Genomic DNA, 17,436 nt, shown 5'->3' on the forward strand with positions numbered 1-17,436 from the left:
TGACTGTGTTCTGTGTGTGTTTATGTGCACGACTCACGTCTCTGAGGTATCAGCTTCCAGCACTGACTGCACTGGCAGGTAACCTCTCTGCGGGTGCTTCGTGAAGTACTGCTTTGATCTGAACTTGTTCTTCAGAGTCTTGGCAAAGTCCCTCATCTTTTCTCCTGAGGTTGTCTGTAGTGTGATTTAGGTGCACATGGGGTAAGTGGGTAAAGTTGAGGTGATGGGTGGGAGACAATTTATACAACTTTAGTTCTCCAACATTACCTCATTTAAAATGTATCCAGTCTGCCTTGAAGCCGGTTTGTTTTGACTTTACCAACTTTTTTCCACACTGTGCTTTTTCATTCAGTTTCTACTGCTGTTCTCTGTCGATCCTTTATATTTTGTCTAAACTCTCGCCTCTTTTTCCCCCCCTCTCTGATTCTCTTTCCTACTCTCTCAATCAGTGTAGAAATCTATGGGCGCCTGCCTGCCTAGTTGGTGGGGAAAAAACTGCAGCTAGCAAACATAAAATATTGTCCACTGAGAAAAAAAACACATTGTACGGATGGCCCTTTGCCATATTTTGCAGCTTGGAATTGATTAAAGATTTAATCTGGCACCATCTCAGTACACTCCAGCACTCCAGCAACAGTGCAACAGCTACTCATTTAGAATGAACTCGACTTTGGACAATGTACATGCACTTGTTTAAGACTTTGGTCTTATTGGAGTTTTGTGCTCCAAATCCCACTTTATGTGCACCGTTCAAGTCAAAAGGATATTGCTGCTGAGTAGTGCTCAGTCTCTGCATACTACAGATAACTATAAGGATATGTAACAGTATTATAGATGATAGAGTCTGTACAGTGGAAAGGTGCCTAATCCATGTCTGGCAGCAGAAATCAGGAGACAGGAGTACATTTTTTTCCCCTTTCGTTGGAGTACAGCTGGGCTCTATCCATCACTAGGAACTTGAATTTGTATTCCGTAAGAGCACTAGCTAATGTTTGTCTTACTGGTGTATAGTACTCCATGATGGGGTAGTGCAGCTTCTTTCCCTTGGTTGTGCGCCCGGTTAGAAAACATGTCTGGCAGATGTCCACATTGAACTGCTTCAGACTGCGATACCTGTCAAGATCAATATAAAAGAGAGGCTCAACTGATGTTTGCAAGAGAACCAGACAGAGTAGAGTGGCTCAGTGTGTGTAGTTGTGTTATCCTGCTGTTGGGACATAAATCTGTTTACACCGTCACGCTGAGACCTTTTGGGGGTTTTTCTTCAAAGTGACAAAAAAAACCCAAAAAACGAGTGCAGAGAAAATAATGGTTTGTGTGTCTAATCTTATCTAAATAAGACGAATGACGCATTCAAATTGCTTTCAGTTTTGTGCTTTGTGTATGAATGTGAAATAGTAACTGCTATTATTACATATAGACGTGCACATACATCACTTATATTCTTCACAACATTTGATGAAAATAAACAATATTAATACTCAGAGAGACTTCAAACGACATCCTGCATTATATTAATTTTTTGGGCCAGTTTTGTTCAGAAACCTTCAAGCGTGATGCTAATACTATAGTATCTGCAATGGAGTGTGCAGCTTTTCCTCATTATCTCTCATCATTTTTATTATAAACTAGATTTTCCAGCATTTCCATTCTGAAATGGACTTTTAATTCTGTAATAAACTCAAGTTTAGAATTTGTAGGTAATAAAGTGCAAAAAGATCCTAGGGTGATTATTTTAGATATATCAGAGGCACATGCAGGCTCACAAAGCAGAGTTCAATATAGTTTGGTGTTAAAGTTTTTGGTGTCGGTGGTGTATGGTTGTTGCACAGGTTGTTGGGCAAGGATGCTAGAACCAACATATCCTATCAAATCAGGAACATCATGAAGAAGCGGAAGCTGCACAGACAAAGACTGGAAGAGCACTTGGATACTCCCACTTCTCAGGTGCAGCCACTTCTCTGACAACCCACCCAGGCTGCTGCTGGAAGTAAACTGCGAGAAGCAGGAAGTGTAGATGGTGGGCCGTCGCACAGTTTACTGCTTATATCCTAGTTTTTCATAGGCAGCTGAAAAACAGCTCTTTCTAAATAATGTATAAGGTGGTCGATATGATGCGCTCTAGCAGAACCAGGTTCATTCTTGAGTCTTTGCTTTATGTTTCCTACTTATTATTTGGATTGTTGGTTGACTATTTGTCTTATAGCATGCGCTGTATGTTTCTCATTGCTATGCTGCAGTTGACTGATTGATTTTGATTTCCTTTTAATTAGCCCATATCACTTCAGATCCATATTTATCATTTTATGCAGTACATCTTTGCACATAACACTTGCCTACCTGAAGCCCTTTATGGGACATTGCTTGCAGACGTAGCATTTGGCCTGGTGCTTTGTTGACTCTGCAGCAGCCACTCGGTGAAGCACAGGCAGCCAAACCATGGACTGCGGCTCAAGGCTCATCCACTCCAGGAAGTGAGACACCTCAATAGCGGGTTTCCCTGGGGCCTGAAAAAGGAAGATTAGGGGAGGAAAGAAGCGCAGAAGACTGTAAACAATCCAAATATAGACCAGCAGCAAGTGAGATATGTAAAGTAATTAAAGAAGAAAGTATGTTTCCTTTGCTAACCTACTCGCACAAGGAGTATTGTTTTGCTGAAAATAAGGACTCAAAGAGAATAGAAAAGATAAGAGCGGGACAAAGAGCATGAAAGAAAAGGTAAACCGCTTTGAGATATCTTTCGCTTTTATGCAACAACCTAAACAGTTATAGAGCCACAGTAAAAGAGACATAAATTTAGTTTCTGTGTACACTGCATGTTTGTGGGTTCTCTGTCTCTCCAGCAGATAGCTTGTTGGGAATTCCAGAAAGTGGGATAAAAAGGAAGTCAACCTAATAAAAGAATGACTCGCCAAGCGCTTAAAATCCATGATGTGCTAAATTCTCATTAAGTCTGCATCAGAGATGCATTAAGAGGTTGATTTCCCTGGGGCTCCCTCCACTGCTCAGGCAGGGTAACATAATAAATGTGTGCGTGTATGTGCACTGATCACACAGACTGTGAGGTGTACAGAGGTGTAGAGTCTGCAGGGGATGAAGGAGCTTCTCTCTGTTAGTAGCCAGCTTTGGGAGGTCAAATAGCAGCCCCTTGCATACCGAACACCTGGAACTGGCGCTGACTATGCTGTGCATGCCGCTGCATCGCAAAGAGGCACACAGCAGATGGGATGTTTTAAATACCAGCAGGGAAAATAGAATGATAAACATCCAGTTATCCACGAGAAAGCCTCACAATGTGGCAATTAAACAACATGGACTTCTACAATACATCACTTTTGGCAGGATATGAAAATTGTTACGGAAAGAGTTTTTCCCATAAACTTACACATAAAGTAACACCTTCAGCAAACACTTCTATTGTGTAGAAGCCTGTGTTTATATACGAAAAGTGATGCCCCACAAAGTGATCTACCTCACTTTCAAAGTCAAGTGGTAAACAGGCAAATGGGTCACCCCCAAATTCACATTAAATTCATATTTTAGCTACAACTAAATGCCCTGGCATGGAGCAAGTAGAGAAAGGAATTGATTTTAATCAGCCGTAGCTGATACAGCAAGCATGGGCCAGAATAGAGCGTGTATAATTAGAACCTGCTTTGAAAATGAGGGAATTAAAAGGCCATCATTCAGGAAAAAAAAACAAAAACTGTCCTCTTCCTAATAACTCAGTAATTACCTGAGGTCCCAAATTGAATGTCATGCCTTAAAGCTCTTGAAACCTACACCACGTATGCAAATTCAGACAAATTTAGAACATGTAAAAGACACAAAGCATCTTCTTGCTACTTGATGTGCTAGTCACATCACGTATTGTCTAACCCTGACCCTGTAATAATGTGTTTGGTGTAGTTTCTGGCTTTTTTCGGCACAGCAGATTAATGTGTCTACTTACTATAGATGTGCACGGAGAATCTTTTTTCTTTGTAGGAATTAAAAATGTGCTAATGTCAGTAAAACACAACTTTGCAAATCTGGCAGCTTCTGATGTGAGTCGTGACACGGTTTTATTTTTATATGTGGGTTTTTATGGAACTCATCCACCAGCAAATGTTTAATTTTGGCATTCATTTTTCTCTATTTGTAATGCCGCTTTGGTGTAGACAAATTCAATTCGGAATAATTAGAGGTCTTTAATTATTTTCCTGGAGATTAATAAGTGGTTTTAAAAAATAATTGCATTACAATTAAGTTTTCAAGGTGTCTTTCAAATTCCTCATGGTAGCAATTAAGGTATTGTTTCAAAAATTGAAACTAGCACTTATGTTACAGTGTGTGAATATGTTGAGGTATGAACAAAAAATTATCCACACAAAGGCCACAGCAGCAGGATTTGAATTGACATCTCCTCCAACACATGGAGATGTATCAGCAAACTGTGCATGCTTTGTTGCTTTTCTCTGGATTTCCTTGAGCGTGCATGCATGCGAGCGTGTCCTCACCATGCGGAAGCAGCTACGGACACTTGGCTCCACATTGCTGCCCCCAAAAGCAGCAACTTCACCCAACTGGCGGGGGATCTGAATGGCTTCGTGGAGCAGCAGGCTGAGGTGACGCTGGTCTGTTAAACCTCCTGGAGCAGACACCTGGCGGAATAAGTCTGCAAAATGTTTATTAATTAGAATTATTTAAACTGATTATACAGCAGCGCTGTCTCAAAATGTAAATTATGAATTAAATCTCAAATGAAAGCACATTAGGGTAATTAAAAGAAATGGCATACTTCATTTAAAATGAGAGCATACACGCTGAGCAATAAAATATGGAATAGATGAAAAACTTTATTACCAATGGACCTCACATTTCAGATATAAGGTTTCCAAACCAAGCACTATGGAATAATATTTACTTTCATGACATACAGAGAGAGACAGAATTGGTATTAGTGGCCTGGCTGGTCAGCTTGGAGATGAAAGACCTACATAAGTAGAGTCCTGCCAGGGTTTTGAATGAGATCTTTACGAAACTAGCTGAAAGTCAGCCTGTCGCTGAGGAGATGAATGATGACAGGCACAATGCCAGTACAGGCGTTCCATGGATCCCTCTCTCTGTGCTCTTATTTAGTCCTCTTGCCCATAACACCTGGGCAAGAGGACTAAATAAAGGCACATGTTAAACAGCCAGCACCATGTACACCCTCATAATTAGAACTCTGGTGTGTTGAAGTCAAAGTCAAACACTGAGCTGTTTAATGAAAAAAGAGTTTGTTTGTTTTATTTTTTACATGATTTATAGAGAATACAGGATATTAAGTGTGCAGCCTGCAAATGTTGCAAACTTTGTAGTAAAACTGGGTTTGCTGCATGGGACAAAGATGGCTGATGACAGCACCCCATTAGGTTTTACAGATCAGGGGTAAAAACAATGAAAAAGTGTCCACTGCAGCCAGCGTCTGTACTTTTGATGCTGTATTTCCTGACCTTTGATTTTTGTTTTTTACACTGATACAAATGTCAAAGGACATAATCGAGGTAACATAAATTAAACATAACACTTAAGAATGCTGAAAAAGTACAATAAAGTTGTATTTCTGTTACTAGAAGGTTGAGGACTCAGTAGTAATCACAAGTAGGATGCTTTCCAGAATTTATTTGTCAAGGTTGATGGAATTTGTATTTATTATTTATTTATATTTACTTTTATCTATCAATTATTTTGAAAATAGGAATTTAGTGACAAATATGGACTGGTTGAACCCCTTTAACCAAGAAAAGGGGGGCCTAACTCACCTCTGGGACCACTGAAGGAAAATCTGTTATCTTTCAGTCTTAGACCTGACACAGATGGTATGCCAGGCATAAATAATCTTGGCATAGGAGAGTGTGAGCATTTTTTTTTTCAAATCATGTATCAACTACAAGCTGCTCCAGCTCCAACCATTGTTAGTTCAAATGCTCCCTCACTATTTTACCAATACGTAAAGGTTAACTAACAGTTTCAGTATCTATCTATCTATCTATCTACCTATCTATAGATAACCAACCGTCTGATTAGCAGATGACCTGCTCCACCTCCTGACCTGCACTAATAAAATATTACAGCTTAATTTATGGTAAAAAAAAAAAAAAAAAAAAGATGCAGAAAAATCCTAAGATCTTTCCTAATTGACCTGTGAAAAAATGAATGAGAGCCATGAGAGTGTGCATGAATGGTGTCTTTGGCCAGCAATCCTTTTAAGGCTCCTGATGTACTTTGTACAAGTAAAAATGCCTTCTCCATAATGGAAGCAGAGTCATTTCCTCCATTAGAGTAAGTGGATGTCTTTATGTAATACTGGCAATCAGGCCGGTTTTGTTTTGGCTCATTGTTTGCAGTTGAGGAGATGCATTAGGCACATGAGCGAGCATCAGACTTACATTTGTACTTCTCTTGGACGTCTGCATTGCACAAGGTCACCAATCCCATCTTGAAGCTGAGAACTCGCATTTTGCCATTTCGAGCACTGCAGAAAGGAAAGCGAAAAAAAAGTGTTCAAATGTGACAGTTTCTGAATGGTGAATAATCTCAAATCATGGCGCACTGGGTCATGATAATAAATTCATACGTTGCTTGAGCCCTGCTGGGAGGGACAAAGTGTGGAGGAATTACACGGGTCAAAAGAAGTGGAGTGTAGGTCAGTGCAGTAGTGTGAAATTGTATTAGAACATAATCAGAGTAACACTGTTCGCAGCCGGAAAGAATTTAGTGCCGAGCTGAGCACCATTGGCACAAACCGGGCTTATCAAATTAACATTTGAAACGCTAAGTGAGAAATCAAGAACATCAAATTCATTGGAGAACTTCAAATCAATGATGTATGAAATTGAATCAAGAATGGAGAATTCTCAGAAGTAAACATTGATGCTATAGATGTGCTAGAAACAGGGACAGACACGGGACTAAGCTTCTAATTCACCAACGGGTCAAAATGTGAGGTAGAGAGATTTTTTCAGGCTAGACCACTACAGTCAAATGGAGTATTCATTCCCCTATTAGATTGAGGGCTGAAATTAGAGCACATGGGTACAACTGGCTGTCAACTCCTCTCACACATTTTCTGCTGTGTACCACATGCCATCTTCAATATGTACCCCAGCGCTGCTCTTCAGGCGACACTTCCCTCCTACTCACCTTGCTAGTGCGGCATGTCTCTAGAGGACACATGTATGCTGCGATATACTGTAGGACACATTTCACTGAAAGAAAACGGCTGTAAAAATGGTCACGCAAACACACACACACCTCATTCACATTCCCCGCTGCTATCTATTGGAAAACAAAAAGCAATTACCGGAATTTATTCAGAAGGTAAAGTCCCTGATTGTCTCTCATTAGCAGCAAGTAGTTAAGAGCTACAGACTGCATTTACAGTCCTCGTGGGGTTATCCCTGGATTTCAGAGGCTGCTCTAAGGGGTTTCTCTTCGGAGAACAGCAGAAAATGGTCAATCAGGAACAAAGATGGGTGAGTGTTTGTGTCAAAGAGGATTTGTTTCGACTGTGTCTCAGAGGAGATGAATGGCTCTCTGCCTGGACAGTGTTATTGGAGGCTTTGTCACGATGTAGCTGTTTACAGATGTCTGTGGTTACATCAATGTGCAAACAGACTCTTGTTTATGACAATGACAAATTGTTCAAAATAGATTTTTTAGTAAGTTATGACATCACAAACAGTGACTGTGCATGCAGTGTGTACCATATTTATTTAATTTGATCAATGTTATTAAGTCTAGTGACCTGATGCAATAACAGTAGTGCTGAATGAGACCTGGTTCTGCAAAATCCTGATATTATGGTCATCCTAGACCCATTTCAAGCCTTTAATACTATCCTACTCATTAAGAATTACATAAAGCATCAAGTAGTTGTAAGCAAGGATCCACTAGAGAGCAGCTGATATTCCAGATGGAAAATAAAAAACATTCAACAATCTAAGTGATTTACAGTTGCTATGTGAATTAAATCCATAGAGCCCCATATAGTCAATATAAAAGCCACAGTTTTGCCTCATTCACGGACATTCAGCAACATTGTGCTTCGAGCAACCAGTGCCTATATTGTAAGGATACTGATACTTCACTGTTGATGTTTTGTTTATATGAGCTTGGCACTGACTTAAAATATCCTGAACTGTGGGTATAATATGAAACTTTATGAGCATTATATGACAGAAATGAATGTGTCATTTATAATAAAAATGCTGCACTGCTTTGGCTTTACACTGCATGAATACTGACCTTTTCCCTCCATACATTATTCTTCCTTGTTAATACCTGCTACCAGCATTACCCACGAGGCAGCGGCACTACTGACAGTTTGGTTGGAGAGTCAGGTGTGGTCTCGTATTCGTTTTGTAAGCTCACTTCTTTTAACTCCATTCCTAAGAACTTTTTAAAAAAATTATATTTTCATTAATGCTTTCAAATTGGGCAGTTTCTCTTTGAAATCCCTGATATCCACCTTCCATCCATCCATCTTCATCCGCTTTATCCGGGCCGGGTCGCGGGGGCAACAGCCTAAGCAGAGAGGCCCAGACCTCCCTCTCCCCAGCCACCACCTCTAGCTTATCCGGGGGAACACCAAGGCGTTCCCAGGCCAGCCGAGAGATATAATCTCTCCAGCGTGTCCTGGGTCTGCCCCGGGGCCTCCTCCCGGTGGGACATGCCCCGAACACCTCGCCCAGGAGGCATCCTTGTCAAATGCCCGAACCACCTCAGCTGGCTCCTTTCGATGTGGAGCAGCAGCTGCTCTACTCTGAGCCCCTCCCGGATGGCCGAACTTCTCACCCTATCTCTAAGGGAGAGGCCAGCCACCCTTCGGAGGAAGCTCATTTCTGCCGCTTGTATCCGCGATCTCGTTCTTTCGGTCACTACCCACAGCTCGTGGCCATAGGTGAGGGTAGGGACGTAGATCGACCGGTAAATTGAGAGCTTCGCTTTTACACTCAGCTCCCTCTTCACCACGACGGACCGGTGCAGCGTCCGCATTACTGCAGCTGCAGCCCCAATCCGTCTGTCGATCTCCGGCTCCCTTCTCCCATCACTCGCGAACAAGGCCCCGAGATACTTGAACTCCTCCACTTGGGGCAGGAACTCATCCCCGACCCGGAGTGGGCACTCCACCCTTTTCCGGCTGAGAACCATGGCCTCAGATTTGGAGGTGCTGATCCTCATTCCCGCTGCTTCACACTCGGCTGCGAACCGTTCCAGTGCGAGCTGGAGGCCACCACCCGATGAAGCCAACAGAACCACATCATCCGCAAAAAGCAGAGATGAGATTCTGAGGCCACCAAAGTGAAAGCCCTCCGCCACTTGGCTGCGCCTAGAAATCCTGTCCATAAAAATTATGAACAGAACCGGAGACAACCCTATAAAACCCTTTACTCAGATTAATCAGTATAAATATAACAGAGAAATAGAAATCAGTGATAAAACATTAAAGGCAGATTAATGCTGGATTTAAACTTGTCCAACTACAAAGTATGTCTGCTGGTTGTGTCTACTTGATAAGCCACTGGTTTATAAGAGCGAAGCTGAAATACAGACACAGATACCTGCTGCAGTTCTTAACACAAGTAAGTTTTAATATATATTTCACTTTTGATTTTTTCAACCTACTCACCTGTCATAGACGTTGAGCAGCCAGTTAAGACACATATCAACACAAAGTGGAATGTTAACCAGGACGGACCTCTCTTCCTCCAGCTTCTCATACAAAGCTGTCAGGCCATGAATCACCTCAACCACATCCATCACATGATCTGCCTGCTGCAGCTCCTGCTCCCGGAACATCTCCACAAGGCTACTCAGTGCCACTAAATCCACTAAAAAGAACACATATTTATTTAGAGACATAAATATGGCACAATATTGTGTTATGTTTACAAGCATGTGTACATGAGCTAAAGCCTAAACATCCACATATAACGACACATGACCCCACATTCACTTTCAAACACACATACAGTCACAGCGGGATCATCATCCACACCTCAGCAAACGAGAGCATGGGTGACAGCAGTGCTTATTCACCCTTTTTGCCCACTTAAGCCCTACCAGATGTTTCAAGAGCAGTGACACAAATTTGATTTCGCTCTTCTAAACTAATTTGATGGCCCATCCCTAAGAGTGGAGTTAAAAGGGTGTCCGTTGATGCCAGGTATAATTGGATAGCACGGTAATGTGGTAGAACAGAGTGAGATAACAGTAGTATTTTAAAGGTTGGGAGGGAATCAGCTTAAAATGTATTTCTTATGCAGCACTACTCAATCATTCAAGACGTGTGCAGAGAGAAAAAAAGAGCGAGAATTCTGCAGTTATCAGTGCAGCCTGGCAATTAAGTTCTGTAACGATATCAACTAGTAGACCCGAGGAGTGAGAGATAAGAGAGCAGGCAAGAGAAAGGAAGTGGGAACGTGACTGAAAGGGGGTTTTTAGAGTGCTCCATGCATGGTGAGTTCTTATTACAGGAACGTGGGATCTAGAAGGGAAAGAAGGTTGAAAGGGAGTGGTAAATGAAGGTAGAGAAGGTAGAAAAACAGGCTGAACATGAATAACTGAATAGGTGTGAAACTGGGCACTTTTAGGGATACCAAATACGAGAAGGTCTGTGGTCAGGGGAGTTCGAGTACTACACCAATGCTGGAAATGGATGAGATGTAGGGAAGAAGAAAAAGAAAGCAAGAAAGAAAGGCCATGTTGGAGGTATTGACCCTGAAGTGGCATACAATCAAGCTTCAACCATGCAGCAAAAACTAATTGCCTCCTATTATGTAACTCAAATGGACCAATTAATAGCTAATTACCCAGAATGCTAACGATTCAGGTCGTGATGAAAATGAGGAAGGAATCTGGCAGTAGAGTAGTTCTTCTTGTGGCTCTTGAGTTTTTCAGTACTTTTAATTGCTGCATTTCAAAGCTGACAGTATAGGAAAATGCAAAGAATATTTTCAACCACATTTCTATGTAGGGTACAAAAGAGCGCTGATGCTTTCGACAACCGAATAAAGAAACATGCCGCAGCTAATCATTATATCTCATTCCTGAAGAGAGCTTGTCACGGTGGATTAGTGATGGTGCAGGATAACTGTATATCACTTAACCAGCCATTTCAGCACAGCAGACAGAAAATAGCGTCGATGAAATACTGTACGTACGTCTCAGAGCTTTCTGAACCCGCCGCAGCTTCATTGCTGTTCTGTATGCTGAGAATTTGATGTTGTTCAGATCCGCTAATAGAAGGAGAGATGGATAGAAAGATTAGAGAAAACAAACTCATCCTGCATGACTCCGCTATACCATTGAGAAATTAGACATCATGTGTCCCCCCTGTTTATCACACCACTGCAGAAATCATTAGTAGTTTACTGTGATAATATTATTATCTGTCTGTGTGCATGCATGCCTTTTTCTAAGCTGAACACGTGTATCTGACAGCGGGCCTATCTCCCCTGCAAGCTCGCCGTGTCACATCAGATTAATGGTAAAATACATGATGTCGTTTAATCACAATTAATTAAAGGCTAAGCAAGAAGCAATCACAGAGCTGGCAAATTGGGCCTCGCAGGTTAATGACAGTAGAGATGTAGTCCCTAAGGTGTTTGAAATAAAGGTCCCTTAATGAGCTATATGACAGGACCTTCAAAGCTGAAGCCCGGTGGTGCCGTGTTACTGGTTCTGCTGCAGCCCAGTGGGGTTCCTGGACGAATGAGCAAGAGGGTGTTTTAATTGTCTCCTTACTCACCCAACGCTTGATACAGTTCTGTCATCTTTGGATGGTCCCAGCATGTCGTCTGGGCCTGATGGCTGATGGAAAGAAGATTTCATTAGGAAGGCAAAGAATCGAGGTACTCATTTTCAGGCCAGAGAGGTAAAAATGGAGCACAAATGAGCCAAAGGGGTAGAGTCTGGCAGGTGTGGCAGACAGCAAAAGGAGTGAGATGAACGAGTAATAAGTAAGAGATAAAGAGGAGAAACAGAGGGCAGAATACAGTGACCATTATTTAGGATAAGACAAAAGATTGTAGGATTGGAAAGAGCAGACATCAAAAGTTTTGTTACACTACAGCTCTCATGGAGACCCAATCACAGTAGCTTTAAAGACTTTCCTCAGAAAAACAATATAAAATCCAACTCATATCTGCATAAAGAAAATACATTTACACTTTTCTCTCCCAAGACTAGCTCGATGGGAACATTTAAATGTAGAAAATTTAGCATCTATAAAAGAGATTCAATAGAAAGAACAACCACAGGAATATAAATGGGAAACTCCAAATGAGGAAGCCTGCCAGCCCAGGACCCAGGAGGCTTTTAGGGCAGTGCTCATCGTTTTACCTGTGCGAGCACTCACTGATTGGTACCCAGTGGAGTGCTACTCAGATGCTACTTCCACTCCCACTGGAATAGTAATATAGCCCATAAAGAACTGACTAGTGAACTAAAGCAAAACCCATGAAGCTTTGTTTCAAATGATTAAGAAGACAAATACTTTTAGGAGAACAAACTGTACCAATGTTTGCAATACATATACAATAGTGTATGAACACACTCCTGAACAAACATATCCACGGTTCAATTATGAAATCTATAACGCTCCAAAGATAAACAGTATTGATGAGGTAAACAGATAAATGAGTTCTTAGGCAAACAGGGCTCCCAGTGGCACAACAGAATTTCGTCTTAATCATTTACAGTTGATCCACTCTTTAACAAATATTTGGCTAATGGGAAGCATTTGTTTCTAATCTAATGAAGGTTTATTATACTCCACGTGATGGATTTGCTTGTACAATGGATACATTTTCCCAAATTGACGCAGAAAAACTAGTTTCTCTCTCTACAATCGTTCTCAAGAGGAACACTGTGTGTTATAAGAGAGTTTATTATAGGAAAAAAATCTCTAGGCATTGGTTGGTTTTTGCAGTTAAGACCTCTTAATGCCGCCCACATCTCTCTATTTCCTTCAGTGATTCAAAGGGGCCTGGGTCTGGGCGTATGGCGTATGGCTTTTTTCCCCCCAGCTTATTTCTCTACCACAAAAATAATGACAAGTGAAGAGGAGATAGGCATAGCTTGAGCATGTGATTGACATGACAAGCATTAAGTGATTTTCTATTGCAGCTTTCATGTTGACTGACACTGACGTAGCTGGAGCAGATACAACTGAAACAAGCAAAAAACAAAAACCCAACATCAACAAAAACAAAAAAACGTCCATTAAAGGAAACATCTAACATGAGCACGATAATGGAAATAAAATCAGTATGAAAATTCAGTGTAATCATTGAACTATGATGCAGGTACTCCATGTTTCACAGACTTTATTAGTTTGCTACATCTGCTACTACAGTTTGCTACTACATATTCAACTGCCCTTTCTCTCACTGTGAGATCTCAACTATAAAAAATAAGAAGATACAAAGCAAAGAACATCCAGTAACAGGGGCTTTATATAGAAACAGTTTACTTCGAGACACCAAATGTTAAATAACTTAATGCTACAATTATTTTCTACCAGATTAGTTGTAGTTTGAGATGCAGTTTGGGTGATTCCCAGTCCCTGGCTATGGACTGAGGGATCAGTGTGTAAACCTGTGTATTCCTGCCATGTAAGAGTCTTTGGTCAACTATTCTTAAGAAATTATCACCAGAAACTGCAAAAAGCATGTTCTGCCATTGTTAGAGATATATTTAATGCCTTGTCTCTACATAATAGTGAATGACATTTGATCTGCAAGTGTCTCCATATTTTTTCTTTCTAACTTTCTCTTGTCAATAGAATTGCAAAGCCTTTGTCTGTTTTTGTCTGACGATGCATTCATCTTGCTTTAATAAACTCCTCTAGCATTGTAAATAGACAGCACTGACTAAGGCTTCTGTGATTAGTGTTCTGTAAAAAGTGAGCACAGAACATTTGGCCATACCTATAAGACCAGACGTAAAAATACTGCACCACAGGTAAAAATGCAATATGTCTACCAGCTTTGAAAAATAGCAAATGAGCCCAATTTTGATCTAACGACTTAATCTGCCGTGGAAAAAGTACATTTGCTCCGACAACACAGACACTGACCGTGAAGTTGCACTTACTTGATGTAGTAGGGCACTTTGTTTGGGGAGATAGCACGCTCCCATGGTATCTGCACCGAACCTGTACAAATACAGAGAGACAAAATCAATTTTGAAATAGGGATGTCATGCATGATCAGCCATTGTGCACAGTGTCCCTGTCAGCATGTCCAGACACCATATCCATTCAGGCCTTCTTAACAGAGCTAAACAGGCACAGTACAGCCAAAGAGACAAGTCTATTGTGTGGGATTTCCACAGAGTATTGGTTTGTTTGGCACGGCGTAATAGAATACTGGAGGTAGAGAAGACGGTGACACGGGATGACTGTAGCATTTAACGGTCCCCCCAAACTGAACCACAGGAGATTCAGCAAAGAATCAAAGAGGGTGCAAAGACAATACCAAATTACACTCCATGTCACTGCCCATCACTGTTTAATGACATGGGACAATGCAGACCTGTGTGCTCTGTATCTATAAAACACACCAAACATTAAAATCACATTAAAAACACTAGCACATAGGTGAAGTCAACAATTTATCATCTTGGTAGTTAGTTGGACATCTACCACTCACCCTAACAACTATTAGATTATTCTGTTATTATATGTTACCTTATATATGTAATCAAAGTAGTTGAATTAGAATACTGCTGTAGATCACATTATACCCTTTAATATAGAGTGTGTGAGCTGTATGTAGTGTAGTTCTCATTATACTTTTGAGTTAACAGAACATATTCACATATTAGTTCATTAGATAAATGTGCATCACTCTGTATCCTTGATCTGCTGGGAATGTGTTACACTGTTTTCTTGACATGCTTAATTGTTGAATCATGAAGAGAAGGTTGTAAGCAGGAGACTCTGTGTCTAAAGACAGGGGAGATAGATAGACCACATTCCACACCCCCACCTTACAGAAAGCAGAGAAACAACTGCCGAGGTCATAACTTAGGCGCTGTAACAGAGAAAAAATGTGATGTTTTGGCTTTTACGACTAGCTGGGGGCCACTAGAGACTATAAAAAGCTGAGCAACCCGTCACCATTTTGAGACATGTGCCTGACCCTCTGGTAGCATCTCTCCCGTCCGGACGTTGTAATGCTCTGACTGTTGAATTGTATGGAAATAAATGATTGTTGATTGAGCATTTATACACCGAGTATTGTCCCTCCTTCAGCCCAAAGATTCAAAGAATTGGGAGATTTCAACAACTTGGTGCCGTGTGACCCGGATCTTTGGTGTGCTGAGGAGGTGTAGATTTGGCCTTTGGTGAGATCGTGGGGCAAAGTGAACAGAAGGCCGGCCTAAAACAGAAAGGTAAGCACAGCCTGTGCATATTGGGCTTTCCAAATTAATCTGTTCGCTGAGTCACATGTATTTTCACAGTAAATTTGTCGGTGTCTGGTTTTTGGCGCAAGATACTAACAACATAAGTTGAGGCTGAATTCCAGTGTGTTAAATAAACTGCTTCTACCGAGATACTAATAACATACTACGTTGGACTAGTTGCAGTAAACTGCTTCTACCGAGATACTAATAACATACTACGTTGGACTAGTTGCAGCCACTTTACCTTCCACATTTAATTTTGTCTAATACTGGCTTCTGTAGCAATAATACGTTAGAATTTCTTCTGAAGACGCGGCCATTAGTCCAGTACATTGAAGTCGAGGTTTGTTTATTTTGTTTATGGTGTCAGTGACGTCCTGGCTTTTGCCGGCTATGAAATAGAAGTTGATTTAAGGAAAAGCAGATGCTGGCTTCACGGTGCAGTTGAACGCTGGCAACGCGAGAGCGAAACACGTCCGTAGGTTTGGTTTATGATACGGCGTGTTCCGGTGGTGCGGCCGTGAAGTGCAGTAGTGGTTGGTGCTAATTTAGTACATTGGATAGAGGTTTGACGGTGGTTTGTGGCGTCAGTCGAGTTTTAAGGGCTGCGGTCATAATACAAAGTAAAATTTTAAGTACATAGAGCAACACCTGGTTTATGATGTCAGGTATAACTTCGGGGATGCAAGCATCACTTTTATGATGCGACTTTGCCCCGTTGTGGCGGTCATAAGCGCAGAGAAAGGGGTATTTTGGTCTATGGTGCAGTGTGCTTTAAGAAGATCTAATAGTTGAGCTCAGAGGTTTCTGTGCAAATTTCTGCTGATGAGAGGCGCTCTCTGTGTGTCACACTGATGGTGTAACGCGCTGTGTGTGTAAGGCGCGCTCTGGCTGTGTGTGAGGCGCGCTCTGAGTGTGCTTTTTGTGTGTGTGAAGTCTGAACACAGTGACAGTGACGGTTGATGTGTTTGATTAGGAGGACACTAGAGCAAAGACACATTTTAGGATCAAAGGTTGATGCCTAGTGTACCTGTGGAAATAATTTTGCCCTAGGAGTGGCGACCCTCCTGTTCGTGGACGCGCGGCCAGGACCGGCGGCGTCCGGGTGCCGAGGTGGTGACTTGGGGAGGTGAGGGCCCCCGCATAGCTACGGAAATAACACTGGAACGGCCGTGTAATCACGGGTTCACATTTATTCCGGACTAGAACAAGACACATTTTGCGAACAAAGGTTGAGTCTAGATTAGTAAAGAAATATAAAAAAAGGTTGAATTCCTCGTTTCAGTGGTTTGAAATAGTTGTGTGCCTGTCCCCTGACGAGTGTGAAATTAAAATAAAGAGGGAATTTGGAGCCACATAGAGATAGACGGGCATAATTGGGTGTATTACTCTGTGGTGTAATAAAAATAAAAAAGAGAGATAGTAAGAGGTGTGCAGTGGAGAATTATGGAGGAGTAGAGAGAGGAATGTGTTGGGAGACTGGCGTACAGTTTACGCTGTCAAGGTGGGCGTGTTGCCTGCTTATCTGTTTAACATGTGATGAAAATGAAATTAAATAAATCTCTTAGTGTGTTAATACAGGAAGCTGCGGACCCGGACCAACTGCCCCCACAAGCACAGCGGTCGAAGCAAAATTATAGGTAATGGGAACCACACCCAGCACGAATCAGCAGCTGTGAAAAAGACAGCAGCGAGGAGAGAATTAGAGGAGAAATTAAGAGAAGTTTTAACACATAAAATTGGGGCCAACGGACTTGTGGAGGTTGGGAAGGCGTCCGGAGCATCACAACAAAAAGGTGAAACAAAAACACACAAGCAGAGAAATCTGAGAGAAAGGCTCCTTTTAAGGTAACGCCTAGTTTGAGAAAAGATAAAATTAACCTGCTTTTATACAAATGCACATACACGCAATGAAGAAACAGCTTACACTCATGAACACGTGAAGATTTTCCAGCAAGGTTAAAGAAAAATTAACATACTTAAATGATGAAGTCTATA

The 17,436-nt window shown here is 41.5% G+C and overlaps 1 protein-coding gene across 3 annotated transcripts in view; it reads right to left on the bottom strand.

Moving 5' to 3' along the window:
- The window catches only part of drp2 (dystrophin related protein 2), a 129,477-nt gene that overhangs the window by 17,747 nt on the left and 94,294 nt on the right, over positions 1-17,436 (bottom strand). For all 3 annotated transcript variants that reach the window (XM_080901122.1, XM_080901124.1, XM_080901123.1), the window contains exons 9-17: positions 14,125-14,185; positions 11,777-11,838; positions 11,190-11,264; positions 9,656-9,857; positions 6,414-6,499; positions 4,500-4,657; positions 2,341-2,507; positions 1,002-1,113; positions 38-174 (exon numbers count right to left, since the gene is read on the bottom strand). In XM_080901122.1, the coding sequence (XP_080757248.1) occupies positions 38-174; positions 1,002-1,113; positions 2,341-2,507; positions 4,500-4,657; positions 6,414-6,499; positions 9,656-9,857; positions 11,190-11,264; positions 11,777-11,838; positions 14,125-14,185 (1,060 nt within the window). The remainder of the gene's footprint in view (positions 1-37; positions 175-1,001; positions 1,114-2,340; positions 2,508-4,499; positions 4,658-6,413; positions 6,500-9,655; positions 9,858-11,189; positions 11,265-11,776; positions 11,839-14,124; positions 14,186-17,436) is intronic.

This window comes from Rhamphochromis sp. 'chilingali' (genome assembly GCF_963969265.1).
Source record: "Rhamphochromis sp. 'chilingali' genome assembly, chromosome: 13".
Lineage (NCBI taxonomy): Eukaryota > Metazoa > Chordata > Actinopteri > Cichliformes > Cichlidae > Rhamphochromis > Rhamphochromis sp. 'chilingali'.